This window comes from Phaenicophaeus curvirostris, chromosome 6, assembly GCF_032191515.1.
Source record: "Phaenicophaeus curvirostris isolate KB17595 chromosome 6, BPBGC_Pcur_1.0, whole genome shotgun sequence".
Taxonomy (NCBI): domain Eukaryota; kingdom Metazoa; phylum Chordata; class Aves; order Cuculiformes; family Cuculidae; genus Phaenicophaeus; species Phaenicophaeus curvirostris.
The window spans coordinates 17,862,126-17,879,794 of NC_091397.1; the positions used below are offsets into that span (position 1 = coordinate 17,862,126).

The window sequence follows — 17,669 nt, forward strand, 5'->3', positions numbered from 1 at the left end:
TGTCATCCCCAGCAGCTGACGCTCCTCCCCAAGCGTATGCAGTCAAGTTTAATCATTATGCTAATAACTGCACAGTGAAAATGTCTAATTTCTGAACTCACAATCAGTCTGACTAGTTTACTGTAATGGTGGTGAGATAATGCATTCAGCAGTGAGGACATAGCGATGTCTTCCTCTCTGCCTATACGTGCAAGGCTTGACTCTTCAAGACTTGTACTGGTTTTCAGCTGCTGTCAGGTTGCAGCGGTTGTGTTCAGGTGCACTTGTACAGGATGGAGCTGAGAACTCACTGCTGAATGTGTGCATGTACAAGTCTGAGGGGTGGTCCTGGAGGAGGGGTGACTGGCGGCATTGGTTCTTCTTGGGCCCGGGTCTTCTGCCAGAGTGCCCAGTCCTAGTCTGGAAAAATTTTGACGGAGGAAGGCTGTGGCTCAGTATGGAGTAGGTGGTGCTAGGACTGTTGAGGTCATGTGGATGCTCCCAGCACATAACCAGTATGAAATACTGCAGTTTTGTGGCTGAGAGTAGGAGGCCAAGGGAAATCCATTTACAGAAACAATGTGCAACTTCCTGTTTCAGTTGTGTGTGGAAGTTAAAATGGCAATGCAGAAACAGAGCAGCCTTAGCAATTCCATCTCTGCCCTGTCCCTTCCTCCCCACCCTGTTAAACTGGTAGATGTCATACGTGCCTGTGACTTGGTTGTCTGTCTTCTGCTTTTGCTTAATATATCCCAAATAACAAGAAGTCTGTATGACTCAGTCCAAAATAGTAATGCCGTCCTAGGAAATGTGATGGAATTTTTGTTAACTCTCCTTTTTTTCTAGAATATCTCAATAGGTTTCCATGCACAATGCTGTGGAAACTGGCATTTTGGAAGAAGTTTAAGCTGAGTGAAGTTAAGGATGCTTCAAAACTTGCCCTCTGTTGATGTACCTTCAGAAGGGACAGCTGGTGGGGTGTTTGAGAAAGGGGAGACTATTTGTCTTTGAAAACAAAAGTGAGGAGCTTGTCAGATCCTAGTTGTTTTGGTATGAAATAGACTTGGAAAAGTTCTTTGCTACAATAATATGCTGAAGGTAGTAGGCTGGGTCATAAGTTAACTGCAGGGTGGAACAAATATACTGAAAACTTTAATGTGCTTTATAGTGGCTAACGGTTGTTCCTGCCATCTTATTTTGCCCAAGGCTCACTGGCAGTGGAGACAAGAAAAAAACCTGGCCATTGCTAGAGTTAGCCTGTTGGAGTAGCATCTCATAGTGTTGCAACAAAGTTCTTTGCCATAGAGACTGGCTTTTTTGTGTAAAATCTTGAAAAAATCTGACACTTTGTAGTCCTCTTCAGGGAAAAAAAATGCAGTCTTCAACCTTTGAACTTGTAGGAAACAAAACAAGAGAAAAAGAAATTTCTCATGTGATAAACTGTGGTGTAGATTGTGTGGCCTTTAGCCATCTGATAGCTGTTTAATTAATACTCCTGAGTTACTTTTGTGCAGTGCTGACCCAACTGAAAAACAGCAGATTTCCCACTAGATTATATCACTGCCATCAAATGAAATAAGATTGAAGGGGAATAGAAATAACATTGTGCCTTGGATGATTTGCAATCAAAATTATGTTGACAGGTGGCTAAAGAACACTCAGCATAATTTCCACCTATATTTTCTGTATTTTATGCCTTAGGGAAACAATCTGTCCTAGGACCATCAGTCTCGGACACCTCATAGGACCTGAATTCATGTGGAGAAGTGGGGTGCTTGGGAGAGGAATCTGTGTGTGTGTATGTGTAGCTTTTGCTTGTGTTTTGTGTTGTCTTTGGGTCATTTGTTTTTTGTTTTCTTTGTTTGTTTGTTTCTGTTTTAAGAAAAGTACGTGCCTGAAAATTAATTCAGAAAGCTTTCAAGAAAGTACATGTGACAAACCAGAATAGGTTTGATGTGGGAGTTTTGATATTCTTTAGTATAATGATTGTTTTGAGATATCCAGTGAATCCACAATCCCAACCATGTAACATACCCATTATTGTTAGAAAATATTTAACTTTTGCTGTTAAAGGTGATAAGCACTAAAGAGGTCATAAGTTAAAGCTAAGGCTATATTAGCTTGCTTCTTTCCGTGTGGTGTCCTCTTCCGACCCCTAATTTGAAACACCAGGTTACAACTAAATGTGAGGGGTTTAGCTTGGGTTTTGTTTTTTTTTTTGTTCAGGCATGAGCATTACTCCAGCTTTATCAGTTCCTTACCTCAAACTTTTAGAAAATTTGAACTTGTTCTGTTGAGTTTATTTTTTTAATAGGCTTTTTTTAGATGGTTTCCTTTTCAGCCACCTGCAGTGCACTTTGCAATTGCACATGTTCGTCTCTTACAAAGTTGCTTTTTTTGGCACACAAAATGCTTTTCGTTTGACATACAATTTTGTTCTATTCCCATGGTGGTTCTTTAGTGAGTCCAAACTACTGAAGAAGCCTTTTAATTTTCCCTTTCTATCCTTGTGCTTTCCTTCAGTCAAGAATATATTTAGATTTGTATGTTTTGTTTTATTCTAGACAAGTGCATTGCTTCCAGTAAGGAAAAGAGGGATTCTTTAAGATGCTGAAACTCTAATGTGGGAGATTGAATAAGCATATTTTGTTTCTTGTATTTTTTTTTTAAATGAGCCTACTCATTCATGCATATCTTGGGGAATACCCAGCAAAAAAAAGAAATTTGAAATTACTAAAATCTAATTTCAGGTACTGAAATACACTCGCACATAAATACACTTGCACATACGGTTGGGATTTTGACTTTGCATAATCAAAAGCATTTATCTGCTTTCTGTGCTTTTTAAGACTGAATAAAACGTAACATATTATGACTGCACGTCCTAAATGTTGTTCTGTCAAAATCATTCAGCAGGATTGTACATTTCTCTTTTGAAGTGTCTTCAATTTTAAAGACTGTTTTTAATCAGATTTTTGCATTTCCAGCTTGTGTTCAAATATAATTAATAAGTATTTGGTTCCATTTAGACGGTTTTTTTTTCTAGAAACTTGTAATAGCAATGCAACTGATGTTAGTCATAGAAATGTCTGTTCAGTTGACTGTAGAACATCTACAGCTCACTAGAGGAAAGGAGGTCTACCTTGGTAGTTACCTTCTCAGAAGCTGGCCTTGGTGAGTGGAAGAGAAGGGGGCAGAGGGAGGACTGAATAAGAGACCTGTCCCTAAAAGGGATGTTTTCTATAAAGTGTGAAATTCCAGCAGATGGTTAGTAATCGTTAATTTGCCATGTGCTGTGGTTTAGATCCGATGCAGAGCTGGGTCTGTATTTCCTGTCCTACAAAGAGTAGGAAGTGGTAGTGTGCGGTGTTCAGACACAGCTGAATCTCCAGCAAATAGTGGAAGGTGTACTCTAGGATTAGAGCATGGAGTAAGACCATGGAAGGTACTTTTTTCTCCCCTGTTCCCAGCTTTAGATGCTGAAAAGCCACTGACTTTAGGAGGCAGATAGAAGATAATTGTAAATAATCTGTCATCTCCGCTTCTCTGTATCTTCCCACAGGTATCTACGTTAGCAACACATTTTTTTTCTACTTGTTTGTTATACTCAGACCCTTGAGGAGGGAATCGAAGTAGTAGTTGCATTTGCAAGACCAAAAAAAAAAAAAGTTATCTAGAACGCAGAAATTAGTGTTGTGCTACCCCTGAACACCTGTCAGAGATCACTGGAGAGCTTGCTCCTTTTTTTTAATTATTAGTGTTCACAACATACTTCTTATTGAAGTGCATGTGCATTTGGTTTGCTTGAACAGTTAAAATCAGCAGTAGGATTTGCCAAAGCACAGGAAGTGTGATCCATTTCTGCATTTTCACTAGCAATTAAAAATACCAGTGGAAGCTGTCTGACGGTTAAATCTTGAGTATCTTTGTTGCTGTGTCTCCCTGTGCTCAGAGCAGGCAGCCTGTACCTGTGTCTGCTTATGCTCTGCCTATGTCTGTTCTCAAAGCTACTGCAGGTGGGCAGCTCTGACAAGCTGGCCTGAGCAGCACAGCGATTTGCTGGGTGTAGCACAGGAAGTCTGGCAGAGCCAGGAATAGAGATTCAATCTGCCGTTTTCCAGGCTCTTGCTCCTATCCACAGACCAATCCCACCTCTTCCCTTTACTCGACTAATGTCCCAGCAGACAGCCGCCTCCTGCGTGCGGGGCCAGCTGCTTCTGCAGCACTGTCTGGCCTCCATACTCCAGATGTTTGAAGTTCCATTTCCCCAATACTTCTGTGAACTTCAGCAAAGTACTTCTGGCATTTCATCAATGCAACTGGCCGAGGGAGGACTGTTGTCTTAACTGTTTTCTTTCCATAACAAGGGCCTCTGTAGAGCTGCTAAAAATCTCTTCTGTAGGACTTAAACTCCATTTGCCTTCAGTTGCCATCTGCCAGTGTTCCTACCCACACCCCTCTCCCTGTTCCCAAAGCTACTCCTCCAGACTGTCCCTCCTTATGTTCTCTGTTAACACCATATTCCTTTGGACTGGGGGAGGTGAGGGACAGGGAGCAAGGATGTGATGAGCTGCCCTTGTATCTCTCCATTGATGCTCCTCATTTATAAAGCCTAAATCTGCGAGATGGCGTTTCACAGGTGATACTTGCTGATTTCCTTCAGCTGCCCTATTTTATCTTCTGAGCATCTTGCATGAGCATGCTGTGAAGGAGCTGTTAGAAGCTTCTCACATTATTCTTCTTCCTTCTGTCCTGTCTGAAGGATGAATATGTGTACTCCATAGCAGTCCTTCCATCTCCAGTTGGCACCAGGAAAGAAGAATTGGGCATGAACTCAAGTCTGGCTCTTGGATGAGTGGGCTGGTTTCTTTGCTCTGATTCTTGTCCTAGAATGTCACACACCCTCTCCCAGCCCCTCTAGTCCGTCCTTGCCTCATTTCCCCTTTGTGTGTGTCCCTTTTCTGCTGAGTTTCTTTGGCAGAATGTGTGACTAGATTTGCCAATAGGTTACTCTGAAAAGCATCAACATAAATAATCCTTTAGCTGAATAGACCTCGCTTCCCTCTCCTTTTCAATGCTCTTGTATCAGCACATGTGCCGCTTTACAGACTGTGTTTTGGAAATCAGGGTCTTTGAGTCCAATTCTCAGTGAATCCTGATTTTCCTTTTTGAAGAAAGGCTTCCAGTTTCATAATAGCAAGAGGACTAAAGGTGAGGCCTCTTGTCTCTGGCCAGTAAACTTTAAGCCTGTTTCTCTAGCTCTTGTTTTCAGCTTCTTGATTTTAATGAGGCTTATCAATGCCCCCACTCTTTTCTTTTTCTTTTTTTTTTTTTTAAGACATATGAGTATTTTAACACTTGTGAGCATGTGTTCTATTGGAAAAGGAGTCAATTTTCTGTTAAGTATGCCTTGTATGGAAAGTGGTACAGCTTGAGAAACATAATGGAGCAGGACATGCTGTGGACCAAGTGCATTATTGTTTTACATTCTGTGCTTCTGAATTCTAAAACCATACAACAAGCAAAATGTCCCAAGTAAATGGGATGCCTGTGTTATCCTTCTTTACCTGACACCTCCTCCTCCCAGCTGTCCTGATATCCCAGGAATAATACTTACATAAAGGTAGAAAATACCTTCAAACCTTTGACATCAGGTCTGCTTTCTGTTTATGACTGTTGTTAGGCGAATCTGAGGAAATCTGCTAAGTGTATATAAAGAAAAAGATTTAAATTCTGAAGTCAAGGGCTAGCTCCGTAGGATAAACTGACATATAATCTGCATTCAGCCATAATTGAGAAAGCCCAGTGATAAACAATCAAAATAAAAACTACTTTTCACTGCCCCAGCATTGGATGATACTAGTAAAATGCATTGTTACCATTGTGTTTTTATGTATGTATTGAATACATCTATGATTTATGTATATAAATATATTAAAAATGTGTGCATTTTATATGTGTGTTACCTCTGGAAATAGGGTTTAGTACTTCTTTCATTATTTTTCCTTTGTTCTGTGTATTGCCTTTCCCCCTCAGGTGATTGCTGACGTTATATATAGACAGTGTGAGTGGCTGTATGGCCTTAGTTCCTTGTGTTAATCTGCAGAAGCTCTTGATTGTGAACTCTCTCTGCAGGAAAAGTAGGGTGACATATCAGATTACATGAGACATGGCTTATCTGTCTCCTCTAGCCTTTTACCTTAAGAACCCTGGGTTTACCAGGACTTCAAGAGATGAAGCTTCCTGGAGAGCCTGCCCTACTATTGTAACTTGTCTCTATGCTGAAGGGAATGTGTGAGAAGCTTCTATCTATAAACCTACAAGAAAACATATCTGGATTTGCAGCTCTGGAAATAAAACTTTTAAATCTATTTCAGTTGCCTCCTACATTGCCAGCACTGCATACGAAGCAAACACACAAGGTGAAGCATAGATGTGTAAATGCTTCAGAGGTGACAGGAGACCCATCTTTTATGGTGTGGCTTCAGAAGGTGCAGCAGGGTATTCTAAGGATTCTCTCATTACATTAGACACTGGTGTTCAGGCATCTGACTTTTAACCTTAGTGAAAATTTGATTGAAAGATTGTATTTATGAAATAGTATGTGCACATTTGACTGTGTTGAATATACTGTATTTTCTTCTGAATTTTCTTTACAAAATAACAGCGTAAAATGATGCTCTCCCTAAAGAAGCTTGCTGTCTGGCTGAGCTCGTTAGAGCTGGGGATTTTATTGTCCTTTTTGTAGGTCAAACTGACTTCCTTGCAGGTAGCCTGCATTGTCCGAGATCTCTTCAGTGCTGTTGTTCAATTAACTGTAACTCTTTTTAAAAAAAAAAGTCTTATTAAATATGCTTTCTTTATAGAAGTAGCATTGGGATAAACCTGTACTTCTAAAACAGAACAAGTTAGTTTTTTTTTTTTTTTTGCTCTTCAGGGAAGTTGATTGTGTAAACTATATCTGCAGTTTTGGAGAATGACAGCAAGGGCTGATATTAAAGCTGGATCTAGGAGCATATTGCAAAGAATGAGGGCTTAGGTTTTTTCTTTATTGAGAGATGCTGAAAGCACCTTAGTGTTTGTTTCTTAAGTTACACTTCCTTTGGCTAGCACTGCAGTTTATGGTGTGGGTACATGAGACTGTAGAACAGTTGTCCCAGAGATTGAGGAAGGAAACTATAAACTTTTTCTGCACTGCTCACTGTCCCACATATTGCATAGCTTTATTGACTAGGTTCAGTCTGAAACCCATGTCTTTGTGCAGTATTTTGTGTGATATCATGTGTTCCTACTGAAAGGAGGTACCATATTTGATGGATTGCTAGGCTGGCTCAATACATCAAATCTAGTGTGCCAATTGGCTTTGAGTAGAAATCTTAGGGGCTTTTTTATGCCATTCTTTTCTCTTATACTGCCAGCAATGCCCTTTGGTTAAGGGAACTTCACTGGTCTCAGATACTGAAAGAAATACTGTTCTCTCCTTTAACTTGCATTTCAATAATGCTGGCTTTAGCATAGAATGATCTTGAGTTGGAAGAGACCTATAAGGATCATTAAGTCCAACTCTGTGCTCCTTGCAGGACTACCTAAGACTACATTATATGACTTAAGAGTGTCATCCAGACACTGCTTGAACTCTGACAGCCTTGGTGCCATGGCTACTTCCCTGGGGGGCCCATTCCAGTAGTCAGCCATCCTCTCAGTGACCATTTCCTAATGTCTCATCTGAACCTCCCTTGATGCAGCTTCATTCCTTCTCATGTCAGTGGCACCAGAGAGGGGATCAGCAGCTTTCCTCTGCTGCCCCTATTGAAGCAGTTGTGGGCTGTGATGAGGGCACTGCTTAGCCTTCTTTTCTCCAAGCTGAACAAGCCAGTGATCTCAGCTGCTCCTTGTAGATCTTGCCTTCAAGACCTTTCAGCACCTTGGTCACGCTCCTCTGGACACGCTCTAGTAGTTTGATGTCTTTCTTACATTAAGGCACCCAAAACTGCGCACATGGTGGGGAACAGGTTACTTTTGGCAAGTACAGCACCAACTCTGTGCAGAACAGGTTACAGAGACTCAGCAAGTGTGATTACACCAAGCATGTTAGGAGGAAGGGATGGGAAGAGGTAACAGGTCATACTGCATGCATGGCTGATGTCTTATATCTGTGGTTTTGCTTGTATAAAGTAATTCTGAGAAGTTAACATCAATTGCCCTGTAATCAGAGTTTATTTTAAATAAAGTGATAGTAGCAGACCCAACTCTGTGTTCAACCACAAACTGAAAAACTGAAGAAGGGAAACTAATGAAAATTACAGAAGAGTGTTGGCAATAATGAGCTCTTCAGTGTTCCTTTACTCCTCTCTGTCTCTAAAGTAGCAGCTTGAGTTTGAGCCTACATTCCTTCTTATCTGAGTGAGCCTATGGACAGATTGAAAAATTAACTTGCAGCTCTGTACAACACAGGACATTTGTTTGAAGGATGTTTGTGATGTGAAAATAAAATGGTGTGAATAAAATGGTATGAAAAGCTGTCAATAAAAATGGTGGTGTCATTTTAGGGTATTTTTGTCTAATATCTTTTGGATGTAAGAATTTTAAATCAAGAAAATACCATTGAAGTGACTTTTCACTCATCCTCAAATTCATGTGGGAAGGTCTGTGGTCATTTGATTTGTGTGGGTGGAGGGGAGGTGTATTTGGTGGGGATTTTTTTGTATTTTTTTATTTGTATCATCCTGTGCTGTATCTTAGACTTTCTTTTGGGGGGGTTTGTTTGTCTGCTGTTTTTACCCGACAGCTACCACTTTCAGTGCTGAGGCCCAAGCAGCTGATCTTCTCTCCCCTAACCAATAGCTCGCTCTTCCCCAAATCTGACAGCTTTTTCCAGCTTGCTGGTAAGGGAGCTGTGAAGCACCTGTCCCCACTGCCAAGTGAGCCTGGGTGCTGTTACAGCTTCATTCTTCAGGAACTGGGGAGCACCACAGTAGGAAACCTGAAGTAGAATTTACTTTTGCAACGCTTCGGGTATATCAGTTAATTTAACACATATCTGAAGGGTGTTTATGTGGTGTAAATTTGCTATATTTGTGTAGCAAGTTGTCTTGTTCTTCAGGACAGCCTGAAGTTGGCAGTGCCTGATTATCTGAGTTGATTAGGTTTGATAGAGTTGTTTCCCACCCCCTCTACCCTGCTCTTCACGAGCTGTGCATGCATTTAGTGAGAGAAGCTGTGGCTCTGTGAGTATCTGGCTCATAAATTTGACTTGCAGTGGTTCAGGATTAAAAAGATTGTCGAATCTTGAAGTTGTTTTTCTTTTTTCTTTTCTTTTTTTTTTTTTTAAAATAGCCTTATATATGTGGGCTTTATTAAACCACTTAGGTGTGGCCAAATGTACTTCAGTTTCTATTTCTTGTAATGTGTTTGTCCTGGGATTGCACACTGTAGCACACGGGTAGAGCGGTACCTGTGGCACAGACAAAGAAAAGAACAACTATTTGCTGTATCGTTGCTGTGCTGCACATGACCTCAAGGCTACTTCTGAGGAAGAGAACAGTTAAATTTTAACTCTACATCCTGTTGATCATCTGTTTTTTTCATATGGTTTGAAGCAAACAGATAGCGGAAGCAGCTAATCATTAACAGTTCCTTCAACCTCCAAGTTTAACTTTGCTTCAGGGTTTAGATGGCATGGTCCCTAGCACCCAGTTATAATGGCAGAGGGGTTTGTGTGATGGTTTGGTTTAAATTTGCCTCCCAAAGTTAATATGTCATGCTTTCGGAAGGGCTGTCTTCTCCCTCTTCTCCAAATCAGTACAATGCTGGACTTTTTCCTGCTGGATTATGTTGCTAGGAGTGAGAATTTCATCCCTATTCCCCATATTTTAAATTATATTGTGTATTTATGTTTCAGCATAAACCAAGTGTAGTTGAAGCTGGTCTGACTGTTTGCTAGTGCTTGTTAACCTTTGTGAGCCCAAGCTGGTTTGTCGTACTTTGCTCCTGTCAATCTCTGATGTTTAAAAGTAGGTTTTATGCTTAAAATGATGAACTTAACTACTGTCTAATTACCATATCAGAGCAGATACTCTCAGCTACAGGTGCCATGTGTAGCCAGAGCTCTGGGAATGGTCTAGCTTGGCTGTTACCTGGTGTATGTGACTTGGAATTAATTGTTGTCTGGCTAGTTAGCTATGCTATCCTCCTAAAAACTGCTTGTGTTTTGGGGTTTTCCTCTTTCGGAAATGGAAAACGTTGCCTATGACTAAACAATAAGCTCTCACAAAAAAATAGATGCGAATAAAAACACAAAAGGTAAGCAACTGTAATGTGGTTTTTATTGTGTAATGATCACTTAACAGTTAATAACATGCAGTCTTTATAGAAAAATGTTATTTCTTCTTGAAGCAAAATGCTGTCTAGCAGCTGATGGGCAGCCTATTGCTCTGGGCACTGCGTGTGGTGGGAGCCTTTGCTTTGCACTGGCTCTTCTGTTGTGCCAGATGTGGTAGGAGTTGCAGTCTTGTTCGCTTTGAACAGCACGTTAGCCTCTTGCACAGGCTTGTGCCTTTCAAGATGTACATATGTACCTTAAGTTGCTGGCCCTGCACTGTGATACAGTCTTCTTGCTTGGTTTACACTACTGAAATTTTACAAATTGCTGCTCTAAATTTAATTTTGTTAAAACTGTCTGATATGATTAATATATGTTCTTTTCCTGTTCCAAGGGCTTTTTTCTGTTAACAAGAATTTGTTGCAGGATTACTTACGTCATTTTTTGAAGCATGTATGGTACAGCATCTGTTCCTGGAATTTCTTATACTCTGCTCTGGTAATTTATGGAATTTTCATTGTTCATTGCAGGGAGGAAAAGTTTTTGTCTGTCCACTGAACAAAAAATGAATTTATTGTAGCAACAGATTCTGTTTCAATGAAGTAGGAGCATGGATTTATTTCAAGGGACGTAGGATTTTAAAATACCCTCTTTTAAAACATTGTAATATGTGCCTTAAATTGATGTGATTACACGTACCGCAGCACTTAGATAATGTTGCTTGATCTTACTGAAGACAAACTAAAAGACAGAGCCAACATGTATATTTTAGTCTCTAGAAGGAAAAGAACAAGTAATAGTTGGGGTTGAAGAAATACAGGTAGTCTTGTTCTTAAGTATTTGCTCTCACTCTGAAATTGGCTGCCAGAGCAAATTTGGGTGCGATGGCTGATACCTGGTACTGATGTAGTAGTAAATGCTTCATGTTTAGCATTGCCTCATTTGGAGAGGTGCTTTTTGTTTTTGCTTTTTATTTATTTTAGGGGTTTTTCAGAGTGTATTTAGAACAATAAAGCTTACTCCTAAACTTTATTGGGATATTTAATTAACTTATTCCAAATAAACTTATGCAGACATACACCTTTAATGTCTTGCATTACTCTGGAAAATCACAACTCTTATTTCTGTTAAGATTCCATGCACTTGTGAAGTAAAAGAACCTTTCACGATCTTATAAGTTGTCTGTTATTTAACTTTAAGCTGTGAAACCAAACTTGCTTTTAGGTGCTTCTCTGTTTGTTTTTCCACTGGTATTGTAATGCCGTGTATCAAATCTGTTAAGAAGGATTTTATTTCTTTCTGTAGTTGCTCAGGAGTTTAAAATTATGTGAGCATGTGCAGCAGTTCATGAAAAAAACGGTTCTGTTGAAGGTGTTTCATACTGAACTCTGAACACAGAATGCCAGCTTTCCTAGAAGTGGTCATTTCCTGGATGCTTACTTTGCTTTTTTTCGTCTTGCCTTATATAGAAGCAGAGTGAAATATAAACTAATTTTGTGCTTCATCATTGCTTCGCTAAACAAAACCTTGCACGTCACAGTATGCATTTCAGATTAGGCCATTTCTAGAGATGTACCCACACGAGTATTGATGGACAAGGATTTCTTTTACTTTCTGAACCTTGACTCTGTTTCTGTGAGTCTCTCCAAGAGGAATTGATGCTGACAGACTTGGAATTATTTCCTTAGTAGAAAAAGTGTTGGCTTGATAGGTTTTGTTCAAAGTCACTCAGTATCTGTCAAAACCCACCACTTTTATGTCCTGCAGTAAGATCCTGAAGTTCTTTTAGGTAGTTAAACCAGTAAAGTCAGTCCCTGAATCTTTAAGTTGGTTTCCTAGAGGCTGGAGCTTCCTATAGCATCTGATGCTTGATTTGTATTTGTTCTCCCTCAGAGTTTAGGTGGTGGTTATATTGCATGTAGAAGGATGTGAAGCTTAGTTTGATCCTTTACAGACTGCTGGACTGACTTTTCTTTGTCTCTTTAGGTATTTCCTAATACAATTATGGAGCTCAGCACATTTTATATTCCTTTACATGCATCTTTAAGGCTCTGTTTTATTCTTTTAGTGAAGCTACTATAAACAGTATGACCGAAACTAGCATAGTGCTGAAATTAGTCCTCTGTGCAGACTCTTACTCTGATACGCACTGATGGCTTTGCTGAAAGAAATTACAGCACAGACTTTGTGAGCTTAGTCCCCCTCTGGGGCTGCAGGGAAATTGCGTAGCTTGTCTGTCCTGGTTTTCCAGCTGTGGAGTTGGAGTAATTTATTACTAGTGTCAGTCATAAGAACGTTCAGGGTTAATCTGCAAGTACTGTATCTGCATAGTGTCTTTAGAGTGTCAAAGCAGTAATGTATAGTTGTAATTTTATTACTGGTATTGGTTATTTCATTAAAGTCTAATTTTCAAACAATGTTCATGTAGATTAAACTCACTTCATCAATAAACTGGCATCCTTCCAACAGAATTAACTCAATTCAGACTCTGTCTAATAGGGAGGCCTAAACATGTAGATAGCTCTGTAAAGAAAACAGCAAATGTCTAAAGAAACCCATCCTTTCTTGTTTCTAATCTAGACTGTGGACATCCATAAAGAAAAGGTGGCTCGCAGAGAGATAGGCATTTTGACGACCAATAAGAACACATCAAGAACTCACAAAATTATAGCGCCAGCGAACATGGAACGTCCTGTAAGGTATATTCGAAAACCTATAGACTACACGGTGCTGGATGATGTTGGCCATGGCGTAAAGGTAAGAATACCTAAACTCTTGAGGACTGCCAGTAACGCAGATCAGGAGATAGGGTTGGGGCAGAATGTTACTGACATGAAAATGTGTAATTTGTTTATGGTAGGAAGGGTTATAGGTTTGATATGCTCCCACACACAAACGTTTCAATAAAAAAAAGGATTGGTTTACAGTGAGGGCTTTTTGAGCAATGTTTGCCATAACCTTGTCATTGTCAGTGGTAGTCACAATGTCTGGAAACAATGGCTCATGATCTTAGGCTAATGACTTGTTAAAAATGTCGTAACTGACTTTTAAAATTATCACTCCTTCCTTGTCTGATTAAATTGTCTTTGCCACTCCATTTATTTCTGTCATTATTGAGAAAAATTAAGTCATCTGCTATGGGGAAACTGTCTGGTAGGGTGGAATTTTTTTGTTGGGGTTTTTGGAGGGTGGTCAGGAGAAAAGGAATCAGCTAGATAGCATTAAAATCTCAGTGGCATCTAGTGTCTCATTCCCATTGATGCTTTCAGATAGCCCTATTTGCATTTTCTCTAAATAAAAGCCTTTATAAATTAACATCTGCTTCCTTTGAAATGGTTATAGTTGAAGTGGATTGATGTAACACCGTTTGCTCTCTGGACATAATTTTATAAAAAATCACTTTATATCCCCTAGAGTAGGCATTCCAGGTATATTCAGTTCACAACAATCTTCCCTTGAATTACATTAAAAAGCTTTTACTCAACACCCACGTATCCTCTAAAGCTCGATGTGCTCTGGGTCAGTCAGTTGTGCAGCTATATCAGCCATCACGTGCCCTTTGAATTGCTGAGTTCTTGAGGAACAGGCCTAGAATTACTTGACACAAAAGAGTGCTGGGGTACCTCCTGCTTCATAGTAACCCTCTGAGTGCCCAGAGGAGTCCAATTCCAACACAAGTTAGAAGGCAGCTATGTACTGTGACAGCTCTAGGCTATGATTAAAGTAGTGAACTTGAACTACCTAAATTTTTGTTTTGTTTGGACTAAACCTGTAACTCTTAAGGTGTTGTATGCTAATAAGTTAAGCCAGTCTGGGAAGCACTATCCTGCGTAGAAGTCTAAAAGCCAAATTGCTGTAAAATAGAAACACTGGGATCAGAGAAATTGATATTTCCTTACAGTCTCTTTATTAGAGTAGAGAGCTCTATGAATAGAGAATGTGGGAATCCATAAATTCGGTGTCACGATGTTGTTTTCTGCATTTAAGATATTTAAAAACGTAGAATAATTACTGTTCCTCTCTGAAGTTGACGCTTTGCTGAACCACTTACGTTGTGCAGGTTCAAAACAGGTTGCTAGTACCTAGTGCTGTTATAAGAAAATCAAGCCAAAACAACTTAAACTGAATCAGATCCTGTTGGAAGTCAGCATAGATAATGGATGACGCTGAGAATCTGAGTTGCCTCTTGTACGTACGGATTAGGAGGAATTATACAGTAAATTGAATTATGAGCTTTGTCTCGTCAGGAATGGTCTTAGAAGATGCTTCAGACTCTGTTAAGTCTTATTTTCTTGACCAAAAATTTCACCCCGAGCTGGACAGCAACTTGTCGGATAAGGCCTTGGAAACTGTTTTTCTGGAGGAAAAGAAGTTTGAATTCTGCCTATATCAGTTGTCAGTTTGACTGACTTGGAGGTCCTTGAATGTCTTCTGCTGTGGCAACTGTCAGTGAATACAATACAGCACATACGTGGACATTTAAATATTGAATAAAAATTATGGAACACTTTTGAATCTCTAGACAATTTACTGGTCTTAATGGGACTCTGTCATGTTCTGGTGCAGGATTTGACAAAGAAACAGAAAGGAAAAGTACAAGGAACATAAATCAAAGACACAGGCTGGAGAATGGCCTATTTCTGCTTTTATTTATTTAATGAAATACTGGTCCTAGGAAAAATGTCATTAAAATATGTAGCATATTTTAAAAGTTGATTCTGAATTGTTTGATACAAGTAGTGTACATAAAAATACTGTCTCACAGAATTTAAAAAAAAAATAGCAAGGTGGGCAATCCTCAGTAAATACAGGCTCTCCCTGTACCTCTTCTGTCTGATCAAATGCAGAAATACCTCCTTTGCATACTCGCAGCTCATTTTCTTTGTGTGGGTCTCTGATGCTTCTCATGGCTGTGTAGGGGGGACACAAAAGCAGTTGCCTATGTTTGAGGTGTGGAGAAGGGCTCTACGTGCCCTCCTCTGTCTCACACCATACAGCAGTTTTTGTGGGGGCAGGCAATGAGGTTGAGGGTGGCGGTGATTGTAAGCAGCCTCCCTCTGTAGTGGGTTTCCTCCTTGATGGGAGGTACCTCCTTGGAAGGGAGTGCTGTTTCCTCCTTCAGCAGCTTCTTGACAGAAAAGCTTTTGTAGAGCATCCTGGGATCTCAGAGGTGCTTTCTTCTTTGGCCTGTAAGCTCCATGGCAGCTCCAAACTGCCCCATCTGCTCTGCCTCTTGCCCTGTCCCTTTGCTGGAGCAGATACAGATGAAGCCTCTAAAAAGAGTAAAATTTTTTTTATACATGTGCCTATGAAGCCAAGGCTAGCATCAGTCAAAATCAGGAGGGCTTTTAAAGATGGTTTGCGAGCAAGAAGACTTTCTTTTGCAACACAAATGTTACGTGTAGATGGCTCCAAGAAACACACAGGCAAGCATTTTTGCCGGTCTGTTAAGTAGTTGCTCAGCTGTCACCCTCTGGGGACAGGGGAATGTAGCTGAAGTCATTCTTGCTAAATAAGAGTATGTGTCACAATGTGAGAGGCTACCTTCCTGTGTAGAGCTTGCTTCAAAATTATTAGGCAGAGGCTACTTTAACATTTCCTTCCTTCTCTTCCCCTTCTTTTGTGAAAGGAAAAAAAAAATAGCGTGCCAGCAAATAAATAGGTCAAATACAATTACTCATACAGAAAATCCTCAGTTTAGGAGGGGGAAAGAAGGAGGAGGAGGCTTGGAAGCTGCCTTAAAAGCCCTGGAGTTGGCTTTTGAATTTATTATTATGTTTTATTTGAATAGGAGGCAGGTGGAATTGCAGCAATTTGTAAAATGGCAGCTAAGTAGGAAATTGAAATGATGCCTTATGGTAAAGGCAGATAAAATGTTGAATACATGCTAAATTGAAATGCCTAAAGCTGTAATTGGATCGAGTTTGTTTTATGGAACTGACAGTTCTTCAAAACCAAACTGGGATGTATATGAAGACTGATGACTTTTCAACTTTGTTTTAAGAAAAAAAATTGGAATGTCATCACTGTAAAACACTTGCGTTTCAGTGCATAAAAACTGCAAGGACCTTTCTACCCCATGTATCAAACAGGAGTTAAGCATTCAAAAATATTTCTGAAGTAAATAGAAATTGGAAGGACACTCTTAAAGTAGGGATTGGGCCCAAACTTGTCATATATTAAGCTTAGAGAAAGAAGCCTTGCTCTCACCCTTGTTATGCTTCCCAGCCTACCCAAGTCACCTGCAGGCTTCATGTTTACATCTGTGTCAGTGCAAAACAGAAATGCAGATGAGGTACTGATGTGGGGGTGGAAGGCTACCAAATAGTGCCTGCTTCCCTTTTAGCATAAGGCCTTTTATGTGTTAAAAGTAATTCACTGTTATAAAAACAAAGTGAGACAGGGATCCTGAACCTGAGCCTCAGCTGCCTTTTGTCTCTGTGTTAGCCTCTGCCAGACAATCATGCTTCAAAGGATGTCATGTTGCCAATTTCATTGAAGTCACATCATCCCTCTGGGGTCATGGCCAAACAGTAAATATTGCTGTAAAATAAAGAAGCTTCTCTGGGGGGAAAAATAAACTTCCTTTTGCCAACTCTGATGCTGTTGTGAGTATTGTCACTATAGGGCACTTGCTACTGGAAATCAGAAGTTTGTGTAGTGTCATCTGATACGATGTAGGCTTCAATCCTTTCTGCTTGCAAAGAAAACTCAAAACTATGAAATCTCTTTATTTTCTAATCTTGAAAGGATTTTTGGTTTTGCGTTTACCTTATTTAGTTGTAGCTTGATTCAAAGTTACCGACACAAAGTTCTAAAAGCTTGAAGTATTTAAAGGTAGGAATCATAGAATCATGGAATCGTTTAGGTTGGAAGAGGCCTCCAAGATCATCAAATTGAACTATCAGCCCAACACCACCCTGCCTACTAAGCCATGTCCCAGAGTGCCACATCTACATTTCTTTGAACACCTCTAGGGATTGTGACTCCACCGCTTCCCTGGGCAGCCTCTTCCAATGCTTCTTCACTCTTCAGTAAAAATGTCTCTACTTCATATCCAGTCTAAACCTCCCTTAGCACATCTTGAGGCCATTTCCTCTTGTCCTATCACTTGAGAGAAGAGGTCAACACCCACCTCGATACAACCTCTTTTCACGCAGTTGTAGAGTGATGAGGTCTCCCCTCAGCCTCCTTTTCTCCAGACTGAACAACCCCAGTTCCCTCAGCTGCTCCTCCTAACACTTGTGTTCCAGACCTTTCCCCAGCTTCATTGCCCTTCTCTGGACATTTTTCAGCCCCTCAATGCCCTTTGTGCAGTGAGGGGCCACATGTAGGTATCCTTCTCTGAACAGGACTACTGAGTGCAGAG

General features: G+C 40.1%; 1 protein-coding gene across 11 annotated transcripts in view; it reads left to right on the forward strand.

Annotated features, from left to right (window-relative positions):
* The window catches only part of ABI1 (abl interactor 1), a 75,221-nt gene that overhangs the window by 32,939 nt on the left and 24,613 nt on the right, over positions 1-17,669 (forward strand). For all 11 annotated transcript variants that reach the window (XM_069859489.1, XM_069859492.1, XM_069859488.1 and 8 more), the window contains exon 3: positions 12,881-13,057. In XM_069859489.1, the coding sequence (XP_069715590.1) occupies positions 12,881-13,057 (177 nt within the window). The remainder of the gene's footprint in view (positions 1-12,880; positions 13,058-17,669) is intronic.